This window comes from Anoplopoma fimbria, chromosome 1 (assembly GCF_027596085.1).
Source record: "Anoplopoma fimbria isolate UVic2021 breed Golden Eagle Sablefish chromosome 1, Afim_UVic_2022, whole genome shotgun sequence".
Lineage (NCBI taxonomy): Eukaryota > Metazoa > Chordata > Actinopteri > Perciformes > Anoplopomatidae > Anoplopoma > Anoplopoma fimbria.
This window is the reverse complement of record NC_072449.1, coordinates 12,479,788-12,497,557: the sequence shown is the minus strand read 5'-3', so window position 1 is coordinate 12,497,557 and position 17,770 is coordinate 12,479,788. Positions and strand designations below refer to the sequence as shown.

The 17,770-nt window shown below is 40.7% G+C and overlaps 1 protein-coding gene across 1 annotated transcript in view; it reads right to left on the bottom strand.

Moving 5' to 3' along the window:
• Positions 1-3,737: 3,737 nt before the first annotated feature.
• tpst1 (tyrosylprotein sulfotransferase 1) overlaps positions 3,738-17,770 on the bottom strand; it is a gene marked incomplete at its 5' end in the record, with an annotated part of 38,431 nt that continues 24,398 nt past the window's right edge. Inside the window, 3 exon segments of the mRNA XM_054601645.1 lie at positions 3,738-4,230; positions 6,433-6,501; positions 7,108-7,158. Of these exon segments, the coding sequence (XP_054457620.1) occupies positions 6,466-6,501; positions 7,108-7,158 (87 nt within the window). The 3' untranslated portion in view covers positions 3,738-4,230; positions 6,433-6,465.

The following is a 17,770-nucleotide window of genomic DNA, read 5'->3' as shown; positions in this document are numbered from 1 at the left end:
TCGATTGCATAAATTCTGTAGGAGGAGTTCGTCAAAGTACAACGCCTGAAAATGACGAAAAATGCCTTAAAATGCAGAAAATTGGAAAAGTTACTGTATCGCCCCCTATTAAGTTCATTGGTCCATATATTCTAAATGTAACGAGTGATCAACAAGCTTTTGATAACTTTTGATGATATTGATCAGATAAGGCTCCACATGAAATTTGGTAGAAATCGGACTGAGCGTTCAGGAGGAGTTCATTCAAAATGGCGGAAAATTTTGGTAGGCGGAGATTAGGGTCCCAACAGGATTATTTGTAGAGCTCATTCAGGTGCATATGTGGGTGAAATTTCAAGTCAATTCAATTTACGGTGTCCGAATTAATTTTTCTTTTTAATCGTTTTTTGTAGGGGCGCTAACGAGCCATTTTGTCATATCCAAATGGGAGACCTTGAAAATATCTACATTTTCACCAGACCTGATATGCATGTCAAATTTGGTGAGTTTTTGAGCATGATAAGGCCCTCAAAAAGGCAATTAATTTAGCAGAAGAAGGCCCTAATAAGAAACACTACAGTTTCAATAGGGCCTTCGCGGCCCGACGTTGTCGGTGCTCGGGCCCTAATAATAATATATAAGATTATTTATTTAATATCTGTACATAAAGATATTTATTGAGAAAGCCTAATTCCAACTTGATGTCAAACATAGACAGCTGAAACTGTCCGACTTGACCGCGGTTTTTTTTCAACGCCCCTTGCTGCTACCGCCTGCTCTCGTCCACTTTCGAGGCGAGGCGCAGTTCATCTCAGGTCTGTTAATGGAGTTAACATTTTGTTTTGTAAGCCTTATTCTTTAATAGAGTTATGTTTTGTTGACTTCTTTTATAGGGGCCCTATAACTCTGTTAATTAATTTTGTAGTTGATTGTTTTATTGAATAATTTTGAGGAAAATAAAACCATTTTTTAATTTAAAACCTGTGTTGCCTTGACTGCTTGGTCCACGACAGGTGGCAAAAAAAATAAATGGCGGCCATGGCTCCCACAAGGATTTTTTTTTGATGGCTTTCTGAAAATGTTCAGGGGCCCAAAACTGTATGGGTATACCAAAGTTCATGCTTTTATGCAAAAGTGGTTGTGGCTTAGAGAGACAGAGTGGTATAGTGGATATAGGGCGGCTGTGGCGTAGTGGAGTGCAAGGTAGTTCTCCAATCAGAGGGTCGGTGGTTCGATACCCGGCTTCGGCAGTCGATGTGTCCTTGGGCAAGACGCTTAACCCCAAGTTGCTCCCGAAGGCTTGCCATCGGTGTGGACTGGATGTTGCATGAATGTTAGTTAGAGTCTGATGGTGGCCTGTCATCAGTGTGTGAATGGGTGAATGATATGTAATATACTACTGATTGTAAGTCGCTTTGGATAAAAGCGTCTGCTAAATGACTGTAATGTAATGTAATATAGTTGTTTTTTTCCAATCAGAAAATCGGCAGTTCGATCCCAGGCGGGTGAGTGGTCGGAAGACTAGAAGGGCGTTATACAAGTCCAATTACCATTTACTGTCACATATCACCTGGACTATAACAAATTGCTACTGAATAGGTGTCTCATCTGTTGTAACATTTTTATACTGACAATGGGGTAAGAGTGGGAAAATATATAATAACGGATAAACCTGGTAGGGAAATCCTTTCTTAGGAGAGTTTTTGAATCGTCTTGTGTTCCTGCTTAGAAAACTTTTCAAAAATGCTAATAGTTGTGATTATTACAAAGAACAAGACCCAAGTGCAGACAGAGAGGTGCAAAAAAATTGTTCCTTTTATTAACAAAAAGATATTAAAGGGAATAGGAGTCATTGGAGTAATGGCGACGAAAGGAAGAGCTAGCGTGAGCTGGCAGCGAATGAATGAAATGAATGATCCTGGAGCTGAAAAACAAAGAGTTAGACATGGGAATAAACATAATATTAACATTAAGGAAGATTTGATAGTTTGGACATCAGGTGTGTACCATAGGGGAGTTGGTGAAGACTGAAATGAGAGCTCTGCAAAGCTGATGAGATGATGAAGGCAGAAGTGTGAGCAGAATGAAGCTAGAAGACAGCGAGGTGGCCTTGTACAGAAGGAATGAAGACCTCACTCTCCAAAGCTGGGAACAGAGGAGGTTGAAAACTCATTCCAAAAGATGAAATACCTGTGGCAGCTCTTGGCAAGATGGTTTGAGGCTAGCATTTGCAGAGAGCGCAAACTGGCTTTCATAGGCTTACTCCACACCTACAACTAACTTTTAGCTCAATAATAAACCGTAACGTTACTTTGTTTAATACGCAACTGTTACTTTAATGCCAAACAAAACACATTGCTCACTAAAATATGGTGTAAAACTATACCATCCAAAACAACATACATTTGGCATTTCTCTTCAATAATAATAATAGCGCCACCTTCATAGATGTACGCTGGGCAAAACTGGGCTCTGGGTGGGCTCTGGGAACTTGAGCCTGTAGCAGAGCTTTACATTCCTATCAGGACATTATGTACCAAACCCTAATACTTCTTGAAGACTTGGCTGCAGGTTGGTGTGGTGGCTAGCACTGTCGCCACATAGCTAGAGGCACTCAAGTTTGGTTCCCAGGCTGGATGGTCATCTCTGTTGAGTTTGCATGTTCTCCCCGTGGCAGCATGGCTTCTCTCCAGGTTCCCCAGCAACATCCCACAGTCCAAAGACATGCAGCTTAAGCTAATCGGTTTGCCTGTCTCTATTTTTCTTTGCCCTCCGATAGTCTGGCGACCTGTCCAGGGTGTACCCAATATCAGCTCCAACCCAATCCACGACCCTAAACAGGATAAGTGGTTAAAGATAACAGATGGCCTGAGGACTACGCCCCCTTTTCCATTATCTCTTGGCATCCTTTCATTGTTTGTTGTTGCTGTTTTTAGCAACAACAAACAATAAAGCTCTAAAAGGTTGCAACGCAAAACAGCAGACAAAGTTAGCAACTAGCTTGTTAAACATATTGGAGCTAACAGCTTGAAGGCCAGATGAGAGAAAATTGGATTTACGTTTATCAGGTGGACACAAATACAACTCCCAATCATTGCTAATTTTGTTCTGTCTGCTGGATGTGTAAATAAGCAATTCATCACTCTCCAAACTTTGGCCATTTGAGGCTGTGCACCAATCCTTTCACTTTTATAAATTCAATCAATGCATGTTTAAAATCAAAATCATCTAAATTTGCCTTATGTGTACAAATCCAGTTGTTTCAACTGTAAATTGCTTGACAATCCAGAAACAGACAGCTAGCAATAAACCACGGTTCTACTATGATATTCTCTGCTGGAATAATACTATCTGGCTTTGGACTTAGTTTCCGCTGTTTTGATTATACAACTTTATCAAGTAATATGCACCAAAGTATAAACTAGAGTCTACAACACATGGGCACAGCAAGTCCACTCTTAGTTAATTTAAGATTGAAATTAATTGAATAGTCTCCTTAATAAGTGCAAATTCCCTTCACATTTGCAAGTAATCAAATTCCATACAACCCACTGTGAACCTGGGGCTTTTAATAGCCCTAACACTTGGGGTCTGAGGCCCTGGGGTAGTAGCTTTCAGCCTTGTTCTTGTAAAGAATGCTGCCACATAACAAAATCCAAATGTTTTTACCACTGTCAAGGGTCATGAAGTGTTTTGGAATTTGAACTGCAATTATCAGGACTTAAAGAAAGATTTTCATCAGGTTTTTTTATTTTTTTTATTTCAATGTCAGGTTATTTACACTCTCCTCTTCATCTTTGTTTCATTTTCTTTTTACAGATAAGCAAATAAAACCAGACTGACAACAGGTTTAAAAAAAAAATGTTTATCATGTCAGAAACCATGAACTTTCAAAATACAAGGGTATGAAAAAAGTAACATTGAAATAGGTATGGCATCTTCCAAAAGCTAATTTTCCATTTATAAATGCTTCTTGTGATATCAGTTCACCGCAGTTTCTTACAACAGAATCACAAGATTTTTTCTAAAAGAAACAGAAATCATTTTTAAAAATTGATGAGTGTGATGTGACACGAAAAAAACAAACAATTAGCAGACATTCTGTGGTTGTGACAAGTATTGGTATTATTTTCGAAGGCCAAGAGTTCACTGGTAAGGAGACGGTCCTGCTGTGACCTTTGAAACGTGCCGAGGCCTAACAGATGGTGAGATGGGCGAGACGATGTTCATGATTCCACTGCGCCTTGGTTCCTGTTCCGAGACACGACAATTTATTGTCTTAGTTCAATTCAAAGCAAAGTTGGTTAGTGTAAACACTAGAGTGACTCCGACCAAACTTTTCACAATAGTTTGATGACCTTCCATGACCTTAATCAAAGGCTGAGAACATTTGTTGTTGCTAATGCTTTGAGTCTGTTGTCCACTAACCACTACCTACTCCTATCTACCTACGACAATTGAAGGAAAAGTTCCGACAGGTTCAAGTTGGGGATTACATGAACATCACATGTATGGGTTTAATTGTTCTTTCCTTAAAAAATTGCAACAAAGCTCAAGGTAGTCAATGCAGAAAAATGATCACTGAGTGTTCACAGAAAACAAAATGTTACTGTTGAATTTGGTTCAGGTGTGTTGGAGTTTGATTTAATCATAATAGACTACCACTATCGACTATAGCTAAATGTTTGAGTATACCTTAATGTTTGAAGCTTACATATATGACATCTGCATACTGAAATTATTGTGAATCAGAGTGGTTTGAATGGTTTAAGATATTAACCTGGTTTAATTAGTAAATGACTAAGACTGTTGAAAAACACACACTTCTGCACCCCTAAGTGACTGCATGCAGATAAGAGAAAAGCAGATAGTCGCAGGTGTGAGAATGCTGAGTCAAGGACTTTCCAACCCTGATTAAAAAAAAGACAGAGATGTTATTCTTGAACAGACAATTGTGATAAGGGAAAGTCCAGCGCACCTGCAGATCCAAAGGAAACAGGGAAGAGCTTACAGATCAAAAAGGCAATGACACTATATAAGACCATGTCAAGTACTGAACAAATCAGTTCACTCTCCGGGGTGTCAACTCGGGTTGAATTCTTTGCTTAAAGAATAAACTCTATCGCATCAAACTCTGTCTGTTTCCAGCACTTTCTTCAAACATCATCAGGACTCCAATAGGTATTTAGTATATAATAAGTTAAGAGTTGGAGTAGTAATTCGGGCTTCATCAACTGGCCCAGTCCGACAGGTGGAGCTAATTTTTTTATTATTCTGTATACTTTTAGATCGTTTTATTCATAATGTGCTATATTTCTAAGGCTGTGAAAATAGTTGGATATTAATCGCAATCAGGATTTTTACTTCCTACAACTAAATGAAGATGAGCGACATTGGTAATGAAAAACTCTACTGCATATTAAATTAAGCACTTCTTAATCTGACAACCACCGCGAAAGTGATGTGTTGGCTTCAGTTTGGGGAAGCTGTGTCAGTGCCCGATCCGTTGCAGCTGCCAAATCTGTTCTGCGCATGGTCACAGGAAGACCCGCCTTTTGATTGGCTACAACCTGCTCAACCCAAACGTTACTCTAGCTATGATGTTAACCTGAGCTTCGAACTAGCCGGTCAGGGATGAGCGCCTACCTGTTCCAAACAACCATAGTTTTTTTATTTACAATTTTCGTATATATTATCATTTAATTCACTTCTGATCATTTTTGAGGCAAAAAAATCAACTGTGAAAATGGTCCAATATTGGCAGTTTTACGAAAAGATATATTTTTAATACCATCATTAAAGTGGTAGCCTCATGTATATGAAAATATGGGAATATTTAGAATAATAATATTAATAATACTGGTTATAATTTTTATTATTACTATTAATTGTACTATTATTATTATAATTATAATTATAATTATTATTAGTGTGTCTGACACACCGTCTGGACCCCACACACCTTACAACAGTCCTCTGGTTCTTCAAAATGCTCTATGGGGCCCTGCTTGAATCTTATCTGCCTGGCTCTATTTCACAGCCCCTAAACAGCCTCCAGCAAGCCTCCCTGTGCTCTGCTCCTGCACTTGCATTTGTCTGGAGCCTCAGAGAACTACAGCTAGATCACAACCCCGCAGACGCAAGCTTCCAGAAAACGTTGGGGCAAATTTTCAATTATCCAGCTTTTTTTGTAGAATTCCCAATATTTTAACTCTAAATAGATGATTTGAAGTTGAGTTGAAGCAGCAAGTATTAAATCAGAGGCAGAGTAAGGTTGGGTAGGCCTGCAGGAACCCACATGCTCAGAATGGATCGAGCAGCTAGAACTGAACGGGCACTGACAAGCTGTCATGGCGCACACCCTGCAATTCCCACAGCTATTTTTGGCAAGACCCACCCTGTGCAGTATTCAAGAGCTAGGATGTACTAGGAGATGCAGTGGAGGAGCTGTACCTGTGTGTTGAGGTGATGACATTCCAGCTGCTTCTAACTGGGGTTTGGCCGCTCTGCAGACTTCTGAATCTGTATGGAGGAACAAAGGGCAGACAACATACACACATAAGATACAGTGTGTGCTCTCTGGATGACAGGCATCATTGTGACACAGTAAGGAAATACCAGAATACTCTACTTGAAATCTTTTGACGATACCCACAGTCAGTCATTCATTGCATTTCCAACCTCATTCAATGAAGGAAGAGGCTGATTGAGTTGATACAAAGGGGAATATCAGCAAAGCAAACCCAGACACTCTCTTCCTCAAACATATAGAAAGCAGATGCAGATTCCTCAACTACCAGCTGAGGGCACAAGTGTTCTTCAACCAACATCAGCTATTTAAACCAAGAAACAACAAGGCAACACAGAGAGACTAACAAATAAATAACCACTTAAGACCAAAACATGAAGAAAACCATGAAACAGACACCAGAAAATAACAAGCAGCATTTTATGGAAAAAAACGTAAGTAAAAAACAAAAGGAGATGTGTAAATTTGAGCAGATGGAAATCTGTATGGAGATCTCTAACTGAGTTGGAGATAGTTTAACTCAAATTAGACAATAAGAAATGACTAAATTTTGAGAGAAAAAAGAAAAAGCTCGACAACAGGCAGAAATGTTACTGTACCTGTGATTGTTCTTTTAGGAAATCTGGTAGCTGAAATTCACCTTTAAAGACCTGGAAAAACAAGGGACCAGGTTTAGAGCTTCACAAATTCATTGAATCTGCATTAATTCATCATCTGGATTACGAGGGCAAAGATTTACTGGATCATTCCTTTACATTAGCAAAATTTTTTTATATAGCACTCAGGAGTAGCAACTTTAAGAACTTCTTTAATTATACAATTCGAACTATTAGATACAACATTAATCACCTCCTGCCCTCAACCGGAACAGATTTATTCTCAAACACATGGCCTTAGAAACAACTGTAAAACCTGATATATATTTAACGTTCACCAATTGACTTCAACAGTTTTTACATTTATGCCATCTATCTGTCTCTTAATCCCCATCCTCACGATGCTGCTTATTGATAGCACAGAGACAGCACTGGTGAAAAGAATGACCTTCTAATTGAATTAGACAAAAGATTTGTCTCTATACTTTTCTTATCGCTGCATTCAACACCACTGACCACCATATTACATTTAAGAAACTGGAACATTTAATTGGCATCCAAAGAGTCGCACTTAGCTGGTTCAGGTTCTATTTTTCAGATTGATTGTAGTTTGTATATGTGAACGAAGAATCCTCCATGCACACAAAAGTTAATTCCAGAGTTCTACAAGTTCTGTGCTCAGACCAATTCTATTCACCTTATTTATGCTTTCATTATGTAATATTATCAGAAAATATTCCATAAACTTTCATTGTTATGCAGATTATACCCAATTGTTAAAGCAAGACAAAACCAACCAGTAAGCCTGCCTTAAGGACCTAAAACCCTTGATGACCTGCAACTTCTTGATTTTAAACTTAGACATAAGTTATTACTTGGACCTGAAAACCTCCGAAATAAATTACTTGTCAATGATTACTCAAGTATTGTCCCCTTTTCATCCAGCACCAGCGTAAAGAACCTCAAAGTCCTCTTTGAATGGGATATGTCCTTTAACTCTCACATGAAACAAACTTGAAGGACTGTCTTTTTTCACCTACCTAACATTGCAAAAATCAGACAAATCCATTACGATGCAGAAAATTTGTCAGTGCATTTGTTACTTCTAGACTAGTATCTGCAATTCATTATTTTCAGGCTGCTCTAATAAGTTGCTTAAGACTCTCCAGTTGATCCAGAATGCTGTAGCATGTGTACTTACAAAAACTAAGAAAAGAGACCATATTACTCCTGTATTAGCGTCTCTACATTGGCTTCCTGTAAAATCAACAATAGAGAATCCTTCTCGTCACCTACAAAGCCCTAAATGGTTAGGCACTATTTAGAGCTGACCATTGAGCCAATATAACCCTATTACCTCACTAGGGCACTGCCCTTCCAGAATTCAGTTCTGGTCTCTTCAGTCTCCAAAAGTGAAAAGGAAGCCAGAGCCTTCAGCTACCAACTCCTCACCTGTGGAAGCAGTTTCCAGTGAGGGGGGTTTCAGCTGATAGACATAGTCATTTGGAAGGTCCATATTATAATTCTGTTATGTCGTCCGTAGACATGACCATCCTGGGAGAGGGATTCCTCCTCTGTCGCTCTCCCTGATGTTTCTTTCTTTGTTTTCTCCACGTATCAGTATATTTTTTGGGGAGCTTTTCCTTTTCGGTTGCGAGTGTGTTGTGTGCTGTACAAATTGTTATGCCCTGTCTTTGTGATATTGAGCTGTATAAACTGAAATAAATTGAATTAAATTGAAAAGGAGGAGACCCCTGCATGCATGCCAGGAATTTCAAGCTCTGCTCATGGTGTCATTTAGTTTCACCCTAGGGGGCTAAATGGGACCAGATAAAGAGGTGAAAATAGACACATAATAGGGAAAGGGGTGGATGGGAGGTTGTGTGGCACTCAGGCTTTCCCTGTCACATAAACGGACTACTCACGGATCCTTCAGGATTATTACTTACGTATGTCTTATTTCCAAATTAGTTATGTGTAAATCATTTGTTGTCTTATATCTTCCTACAATCTGAATTGTTTTACCTCGGTAAACCTATACCTTCATTAAAACATATTAAGGCGGGCCAGTGAAGCTTTGGATTTCTCCTCTTTTTTTTTTTGTTTATATAAACAGACGTAATTTTGCATGCCGAATGTTGTGTTACGTTTTTTGGTTTCTCACTAGGATTGGGCAACACTGAAAACCCTACTGACCATATTGCTTTAAGGAAACAACAATAATTGATCAAACAAAGTTTAAGAAGGAGAAGTGCATAAATATAAAAATGTAAGGACTGGAGATGGATTTGTTGCAATACACATAAGTGACCACAATGTCAGCTCTGTTTGTCTGTCTGTCTGCCCCACTCTGTCTCTCTGTCTGAATTTTCTTTCTTTTTTCCTACAGTGTTTACTGTGTGATTGTGTTGTAGTTGTCTATGGTTGTTGTAGGTTGGTATGTTTAGTGGTGTTTTGGCTGACATGGATCCGTGTTTCTTGGTGGGGTGTTTTGGCTGACAGGAATCCGTGTTTCTTGGTGGGGTGTTTTGGCTGACAGGGATCTGTGTTTCTTGGTGGGGATGGCGTCCCCTGAGACGGCCTCCCTGTCTCTGAAACATGGAGTGTGGGTTCAGCCCGACTAATCTGTTTCAGTAGAGGCGGTTCTCCTGGCTGTGGGAGGCCATGTGGGAGAAGTTAGCCTGTCCTATGCATCCAGGATAAACAGAGGTGTGGTTAGTTTACTGAAAGAGGAGCATTTTGTGGCTGAGTTAATAGCGAGCGGGGTCTCCCTGAACGGCGTCTATCTGCAGGTTTCTCCGCTTGCCATGCCCTCCACCCGAGTCACGTCTCCGGTGTTCCCTCGTTCATCTCCAACTGGATGTGGGAGCAGAAGCTGCAGCGCTTCAGGAAGCTGGCAAGAAGCTTTAGGACTGTGGGGTTGGGTTGCAAGAGTGATAAGCTGAAACATGTCCAGCCTTTCAGGAGACAGTTGTTCATGTTTCTCAACTGTCAATCATAGAGGCAGGCTGTGGGAGAGTGAATGATTGGTAGGGACATTACATGGTGTATGCCAGCACAGGCAGCATCAAGTGTTTCGAGTGTGGGAATGTGGGGCACAACTGGACCCGCTTGTCCTCACAGGCCGGCCAAGGCACACCAACTCCGCTGGGGGTCGGTGACTCGGTGCCTCGGTGACTGAGCCCGAAGCCAAAGAGGGACACAGCGTTAGCTGTGTTATGGATAATCAGAATAAATCAGACTGTATCTCTGTTACAGACTCCCAGTCATACAATGGAGATTTGTACACGCTGGAGGAAATGAATGGCTTCCTAGATGAAACGTTTGGAAGATCTGTGAAAGTATTTGAGTATTTTCCAAATCCAGAAAAATTTATTAAAAACGTGTTGATTTTGCAGAAGGTATTTGGTGTTGATATGCTAGATGAAAAGTAACGTTTCCTTCTGATAAAACAAACTCAGAAAGACGCTGAAGACGAACGAAGGAAAAGGTTAATACTTTCTAAGTAAGGTCCTGATGTATATGTTGCTCCGGATGATCTTCCTCTTACGGTTTCCTCTACCTGTCTATACCACCTCTCTCAGTCTTCTATGCACAAGGTGATGGTCGGCTCTTTGAATATTAATGGTTGGAGGGATCCACAAAAAAGGGCAGTCATTTAAGAAAATATCACACAGAAAAGACTACACATTATTTTCCTGCAGGAAACACACATAATGAGGTAGATTGGGGTTTGTGGTGGAAGGGCCAGTATATTCTGTCTAATGGGACTAACTTCTCTGCAGGTGTTGCCATTCTTTTTTCCCCAGGGCCTGATGTTAAGATCATCTCCTCCACAAAGATAGTGACAGGCAGGGATTCAGTGGTCAGAGCAGAAATACAATACCTTTCTATCTATTTCCTAAACATCTATGACCTAAACATCAGTGCTCTGAATGGCCTGACATCTTGTAGAAAATAAAGGATTTCTTAAGGCAGTGGGATCAGAACGAATGTGTAGTGATGGGGGGAAATTGGAATTGCACTACAAATTTCACATTAGACAGAAAAGGACAGGAACCTAACTTACAGTTATCTGCCACTTTATCACAGGTGATTTCAGAGTCAGGTGTAGTACATGTATAGAGGGTCAAACATCCCCAGGTTAGACAGTAAACATGGGTTAAGGTGTTGGATGGGAACATGATGGCAGCCAGGCTTGACAGGGTTTACATGTCACATAGTTTTGGCAACAGGTAACAGTTACATTTACCCAGTAGGTTTCACTGACCATCACTTAGTCACTTTAGATTTTCACATTTCACCAACCACTAAATGCAGCTCTTACTGACACTTTAGTGTTAAGCTGCTTCAGGACAGCAGAAGTTTGGGACATTCTGGGGGATCTGGAGAGGAAGAAAGAGGGACTTTGATTCCCTAAGCCAGTGGTGGGAGGTGGGCAAGGCACATTTACAAGTCTTCTGTCAACAATATACAAGTAACTCCACAGTGAGAGTCAAAAGAGTCATTCAGGATCTAGAAAAATAAATCAGGGATTTGGAGAACAGTCTTTTCACTCTCACCAGCACAGACAGTCACAGGCTTCCGTGGATGGCTGCCTGGTTACTGCGCTATCCCTCTCTGACCACATTCAGCAAAGAGGAACTTTTAAACATCCAACAGTACACTGGTCAAACTTTCTAGCCGTTTTTTATTGATCCGGAGAGTTTTACTGAGATTTTGGTTGGAGGAGCAGCGGCTCTCTACGGGATTTGCTGGAGACGCCGACGGGGGTTAGCGAAGAGGAGGGCTCGTTAAACTGCTTCAGCGGGGATTCCGAACTGCGCTCCCGTCAATTCATCTGGCGAATGTCCGCTCTCTGGCTAACAAGATGGATGAACTGCTGCTCCTCAACACTGCAAACACGGACTTAAGCAGATCCGCCGCCCTGTGCTTCACTGAAACCTGGCTTGGTGAGCACATCCCGGATAGCGCCCTACATCTGCCGGGCTTCCAACTCCTCCAAGCGGACCTCGAAACGGCGCTATCGGGAAAAACAAGGGGAGGCGGAATCTGCTTTTACATTAACGAAGGTTGGTGTACAGACGTCACAGTGTTGGAAAAATCATGCAGCCCTCACGTAGAAACACTTTTCATAGACTGCAAACCTTTTTATTCACCCCATGAGTTTTCCTCCTTCATTCTGGTTGTTGTTTACATCCCAACTCAGGCCTGTGTTAGTGAGGCACTACAACACCTGGATGAGCAGATCACTAACACGGAGCATAAACACCAAGACTCCCTTCTCATAGTTCTTAGGGACTCATAGACTCTCATAGGGACTTCAACAGAGCAAACCTCAGCAAAGAACTGCTTAAATACAAACAACATATCAAGTGTCCCACCAGGGACAAAAACACACTGGACCCCTGTGTGGGGGGTCTGTCTCCGCCTCCCTGATGGTACGACGACAACTGACCTGGTTAAGATGAGACAACATGCTGTAGAGTTCTACAGCGCCCTCTTCAGGATAGAGGACTACAATAGAGAGTGTGTGGATGAGCTGCTGCAGGGGCTTCCACAGCTGGGCTCCCTGGACAGAGCTGTCCTGGATGCAAACATCTCCCTGGAGGAGCTTACTGCTAATGTGAGTCAGATGGCTCCTGGTAGAGCTCCTGGACTGGACGGACTGCCTGCAGACTTTTATAAGCACTTTTGGAAGTGTTTGGAAGCCGACCTGTGGGAGGTGCTGCAGGAGTGTTCTCAGAAAGGTCGGTTACAGGCATCTTGTCGGCATGCAGTTCTTTCACTTTTACCAAAAAAAGGGAGATTTGGCTTTACTTAAGAACTGGAGACCAGTGGCTTTGTTATGCACAGACTACAAACGTATACAAAATAGCACTGTAGATGTCTTCAGGCCTGGAGTCTCATTGAAAATGTGACATTTGGAAAAGATCTGACTACATGGAGTTGAGTTATATCAGTTTATTAGTTCATAGCAAAGGATCGAAATTTGGCAATACGCCACGTTGCTGCCCTTTAACGAATTCTTACAATCTTCACATTGAAGCATTATCAAGGTCTTAAGGCTTTTCGGACAAAATTTAAGATGAATCTGATTCATCCTAGGAGGAGTTAAAGTATGCCGCCTTGAAATGGTCAAAAAAGGAATATCCTACCATAGGAAACACATCTAAGAGGCTTTTTTGTACATCCCAACATGTTACAAATACCTAACAAATTTCAAGCCGCTAGGTCAAACCCAACGTTGGGGCTAGTCAAAAGGGGTCGCTATCGTGCCAATTTGTCACACCGCAACACGGCAATAGCCGCAACACGGCTATTTTCGCCACGACTGACTCGCCTGTCAAATTTCAAAAGCTGAGCAGTAGTCCAAGCACCTCGTTTCTGTACTCAAAGCGGTACGATAATAATAATGATGATGATGATAATAATAATAATAATAATAAACATTAGAAAAACAATAGGTCCTCCACTCCGACTTTGTCTGTGATCTGGCCCTAATTATTGTGCATATAAATGTAGTCAATGATAGACACGGCAGCATCATCACTAGCTCCCAAAACCACCCCAACATCAATGACAACCATAGGCAAACAGATGGTTTCGGCATAACACAAGGGCAAAGATCAATTAAGCCGATACAAAATTGAATTTGTATGTATGCATTATTTTAATCTCATAAAGTTGCATAATCAAGCCTTTAATGTTTGATTTTCATGCTTTTGATAAACAATAGAGCCATGACACAAAACACATCAAGTATGAAGTTCACTTTTATCAGATAATCAATGAAAATATATAATTTAAATCTGCACTGGACCTCCAGAGTGTGGGTTAAGTGGGTAAAAAGTCCTTAGCTGAAAAATTATAAGGCAAGTTATAAGTTATAAAAATTATAACTTATAACTTGCGTGCCTTCATGCATTCCTGTGTTTGCCTAAATTTGACACAGAGCCAGAAACAGAACGATATCTGAAATAATTTCCAACAGCAGAGACAGAGAGGCGAGCGCATGTATATGATTTTCACCTCATGGGTGCCATTTTGCAGCTTTCCAAGTGTATGAAGGCCCTGGGCCAGACTGCTCAGAGAGACAGAAAGAGGAGAGCATGCAAAATAGAAGCAGAGCAGAATGCCCTCTGGTTGTGCACTAGGTCAGACGCACAGGGCAAAAAATGTGTGGCATGATGTGGAAATATAGAGAGGAGCCCGAGCTGTCTGCTTTGCATTCTCCAGATCAATCTTCAGAGAGAGGACAGACAGAAGTGAAGAGCTGACTCTAGGAAAGGGCAGACTTTATGTCTGCATGATGGGGTCAGTGCAGCATCATGAAGCCAAGCTGCTCTTGTCCAGCAGACTCTGACCTCAAGGTATATTAAATCTGAGGCATTGGTTAAATTGCTCATGAAAGGAGAAATATTAATTTGGAGGAATATTTACAGCCTCTTCTAATGGGTCAGATAAAACAAGATGAAATACTGCTCAGCATAATCATAGGGTTTAGTCCCCAATCAGCTGTTTTACAGAAATGATACTGTGTTGGGTTTAATGACAAAAAACTGACCTCTTTAACGAGAACCTAGACCCCAGGGTTTTGGTTGAAGTGCCTTAACCAAGGAAATAAAAAAAGTCTCTTCAATGTGAAAAAAGTATCGACATGAGCAAGACTGGGAAGGGGGGCTATGACAAAGCCAGTTGTATCCACCCAAGTTTTCTATAACTAGTGCAGCATTAAAATCACAGCACAGCACAAACTTAATCTTTAGAATGTTGACTATTGTTATGATTATGGTTGGTAAGTGCTGCAAAGGGTGTGTTATAGTGACAAAATACAAAACTCAAACATTTGTGAATGTGAGTTTACTGCAATGCTGGAATTTGTTTATGCTAGCGACTATCATTAATGCTAGTAAATGAGTATGCTGATTAACACCATTAGTCCTAACCAATTATAGCAATAGAAACCCTAACATCTACCTAGGTTCTGGCAATGGCTTGCCTTCAATAACTTCTCAACTCAATACCAACTGCTCTTCAGTTGGTATTGAGTTGAACAGCTGGCAGTATTATTGTCTTTCAGCAGTAAGAAAACATATTTAGCAATGCACTTTTTATATTGTCGCTGTCGGGCGGAAACCCAGTCCGTCCAGAACAGTTACTTTGCAGGAAATTAATAAATTGTAGTTGAACACTGTATTGTAAAAGTTGGTATTGTGTCTTTACATATGACGTGTCATTATATTAACGTTTTACCAAAATCAAGCTCATTTGGAGTAACATGATTTTTAACTAACAAATGTCGAGATACCCGATAACAGAACGGCCACTCACCTGCTCAGGTCCATTGGCTAGCTCGCTAGACTAGCCTCCTCAGCAAACACTTTTTCTATAATCACAATGTTACCATCAGAGCTGCCCTTCTCACCCTGAAGTCCAGGTCCCGGGAAGGGACGAGGTCCTGGCAAGGGCTGCTAGAAAGCTCACAGTTGGAGCCATAAGCCAACAACACCCAGAGTCTTCCGAATCTAACCTAGAGCCGGTTGACACAATCTCTCAGAGAGGAAATGTGCACAGCCTGGGCCAGACAGCGCCAGGGGGAGGTCTCAAGAGGGATCCTACAACAACAAGTAGCCATCCCTAACCAGTCAAGTAGGAACCCCTTCAACAGACTGCTTTTGATAAGTGTAAAAATATGTTCGGTTCATTATGAAACTGTGGGGAAGAATGCCTCAGAGAAAGTCAGACGAAAATGCTTTGTCACTGTTGACCACTCTGCTGTGGGCAAAAACAACATGACAATTCCTTGTCATGTGACAATTCACGACAATTCCTTGTCATGTGACAATTCATGACAATTCCTTGTCGTGTGTGGGGATAGGGTGTACTACTACGGCAACTATTTCTAACCGGGTAGATCTGGTGTCTCAATGAACGAATTGAACTAGTCAGACGTAGTCTTTTCCTTTTCTACTTGCTCATTAACTGACTTGCTTCCTTATTTAGACCATAACCAAATATACTTAATAATAATAATAATAATAATAATAATAATAATAATAATACACATTTGAAAAGCCATTGCTTCGTACAAAATGACTTAACTGAAGAGTGCAGTCTTCTCATCAGATTCTACTTCCACAGGTTTTCTCTCCTGGTTATCCAAGAAAAGGTCTCAAATAAATGTCTTCTTTTACAGCGATTAAAGACAAAAAATGGTTCAGCTACAGAATTACTATCTCAAATACAAACAAAGGAAAGTAATGAACAACCTCAATAAACATGAAAACGCCAGGAGTCTCATTTAATTTCATCCACACTAAATGTTTGCGTACGTACAAGGGAGGAAATGCACGTACGCCAAAAAATATTCTGATTAAGAAAACCTTGCGTACGCCTGCCAGTGTCCTTTGATAAATCCCCAAATCAACCTGTAAATGTGCCCAGCTGGTACAGCCTCACATCCCACCCTGTACACGTCGACATTCAACCATAAATGGTCAATGCAAAGCACCTTATAAATGTTGATACATAGACATGACCCTGCTGATCATTGTTTTTTTACAGGAATCTCGCTAACTACCGAGGTGATAACCATGAAAAGGATTTTTTTTTTTTGGACACGTCACACATCATCTAAGAACACTCATCCCTCCTAATTCTTCCATTTACGTAGTGACTTGCCTACAGTGGCAGAGTATCTATCGTGCAGCAAGTATGTTCACAGCAATCAGACTGCTTGCCTTTCAAAATGATAGTGACAGTCCACCATTCCGGATATCATTTTTTAAAAAGAAGCTTGATATGTGAACACTATTTGCTTATTTATGCATCAATTTGTACTTATGGCATTATGATAAGGACCAATAATAAGGACATGGAGTGATTGTGGGTGACTGTCACTGGCTATATTTCCACATTTTGTAATTTACTCAATCCTTATCAGCAGGTGGTAAAGATTTGACAGTTCTTAAACTGGCCACCATGGCGCGAGTCCTCTGGTTGCAAAAATAATTCAGATTGTGTGGAAGTCTATGAGAAGTGACCTGCTTCTCACTTGATTTATTACCTCTGTAAACACTGTGAACATGATGTTAATGGTCTCAATCCCTAGTGTCAAGTCTTCATCATCACAAAATTATATCCATTTCGTAAAGTTTGGTCCCATTTAGGAAAACACTTTAAAAACCCTGATGGCCACGTAAAGTTCATCGATGGCTAAAAATGGCCAAAATATCGAACTTGCAGTCACAAACCAATGGGTGACGTCACAAAGATTACGCAGACTTCTTCCAGTCTATAAGTAAGACAATATAGTGATGTCCTAATTTATAAATCTTTTAGCCACTTTCTTTCCATACTCGCCGAAAACTGATGATGGCCCTGGATTAATATTATAGGATAAGCCTCTGCATCATTTACTGTCATGCATCAATGTGAAAAAAATATACAGCCGCAGATCCAAAGCACACCACGCTAGATGAAGAACTCTACAGGCATTCATTTCTCATCCCTTTTTTGACTCATGATTGTAATTGTGGAGATACTGAGAACCTATTGATTCGAATATCCATTTCTCACCAGGAATAAGAACAACTGCAATTCCACTTAAAAGCTATTGATTGTGGCTTCAAGACCCAGGCCAGATGAGCCTCATATAACAAGA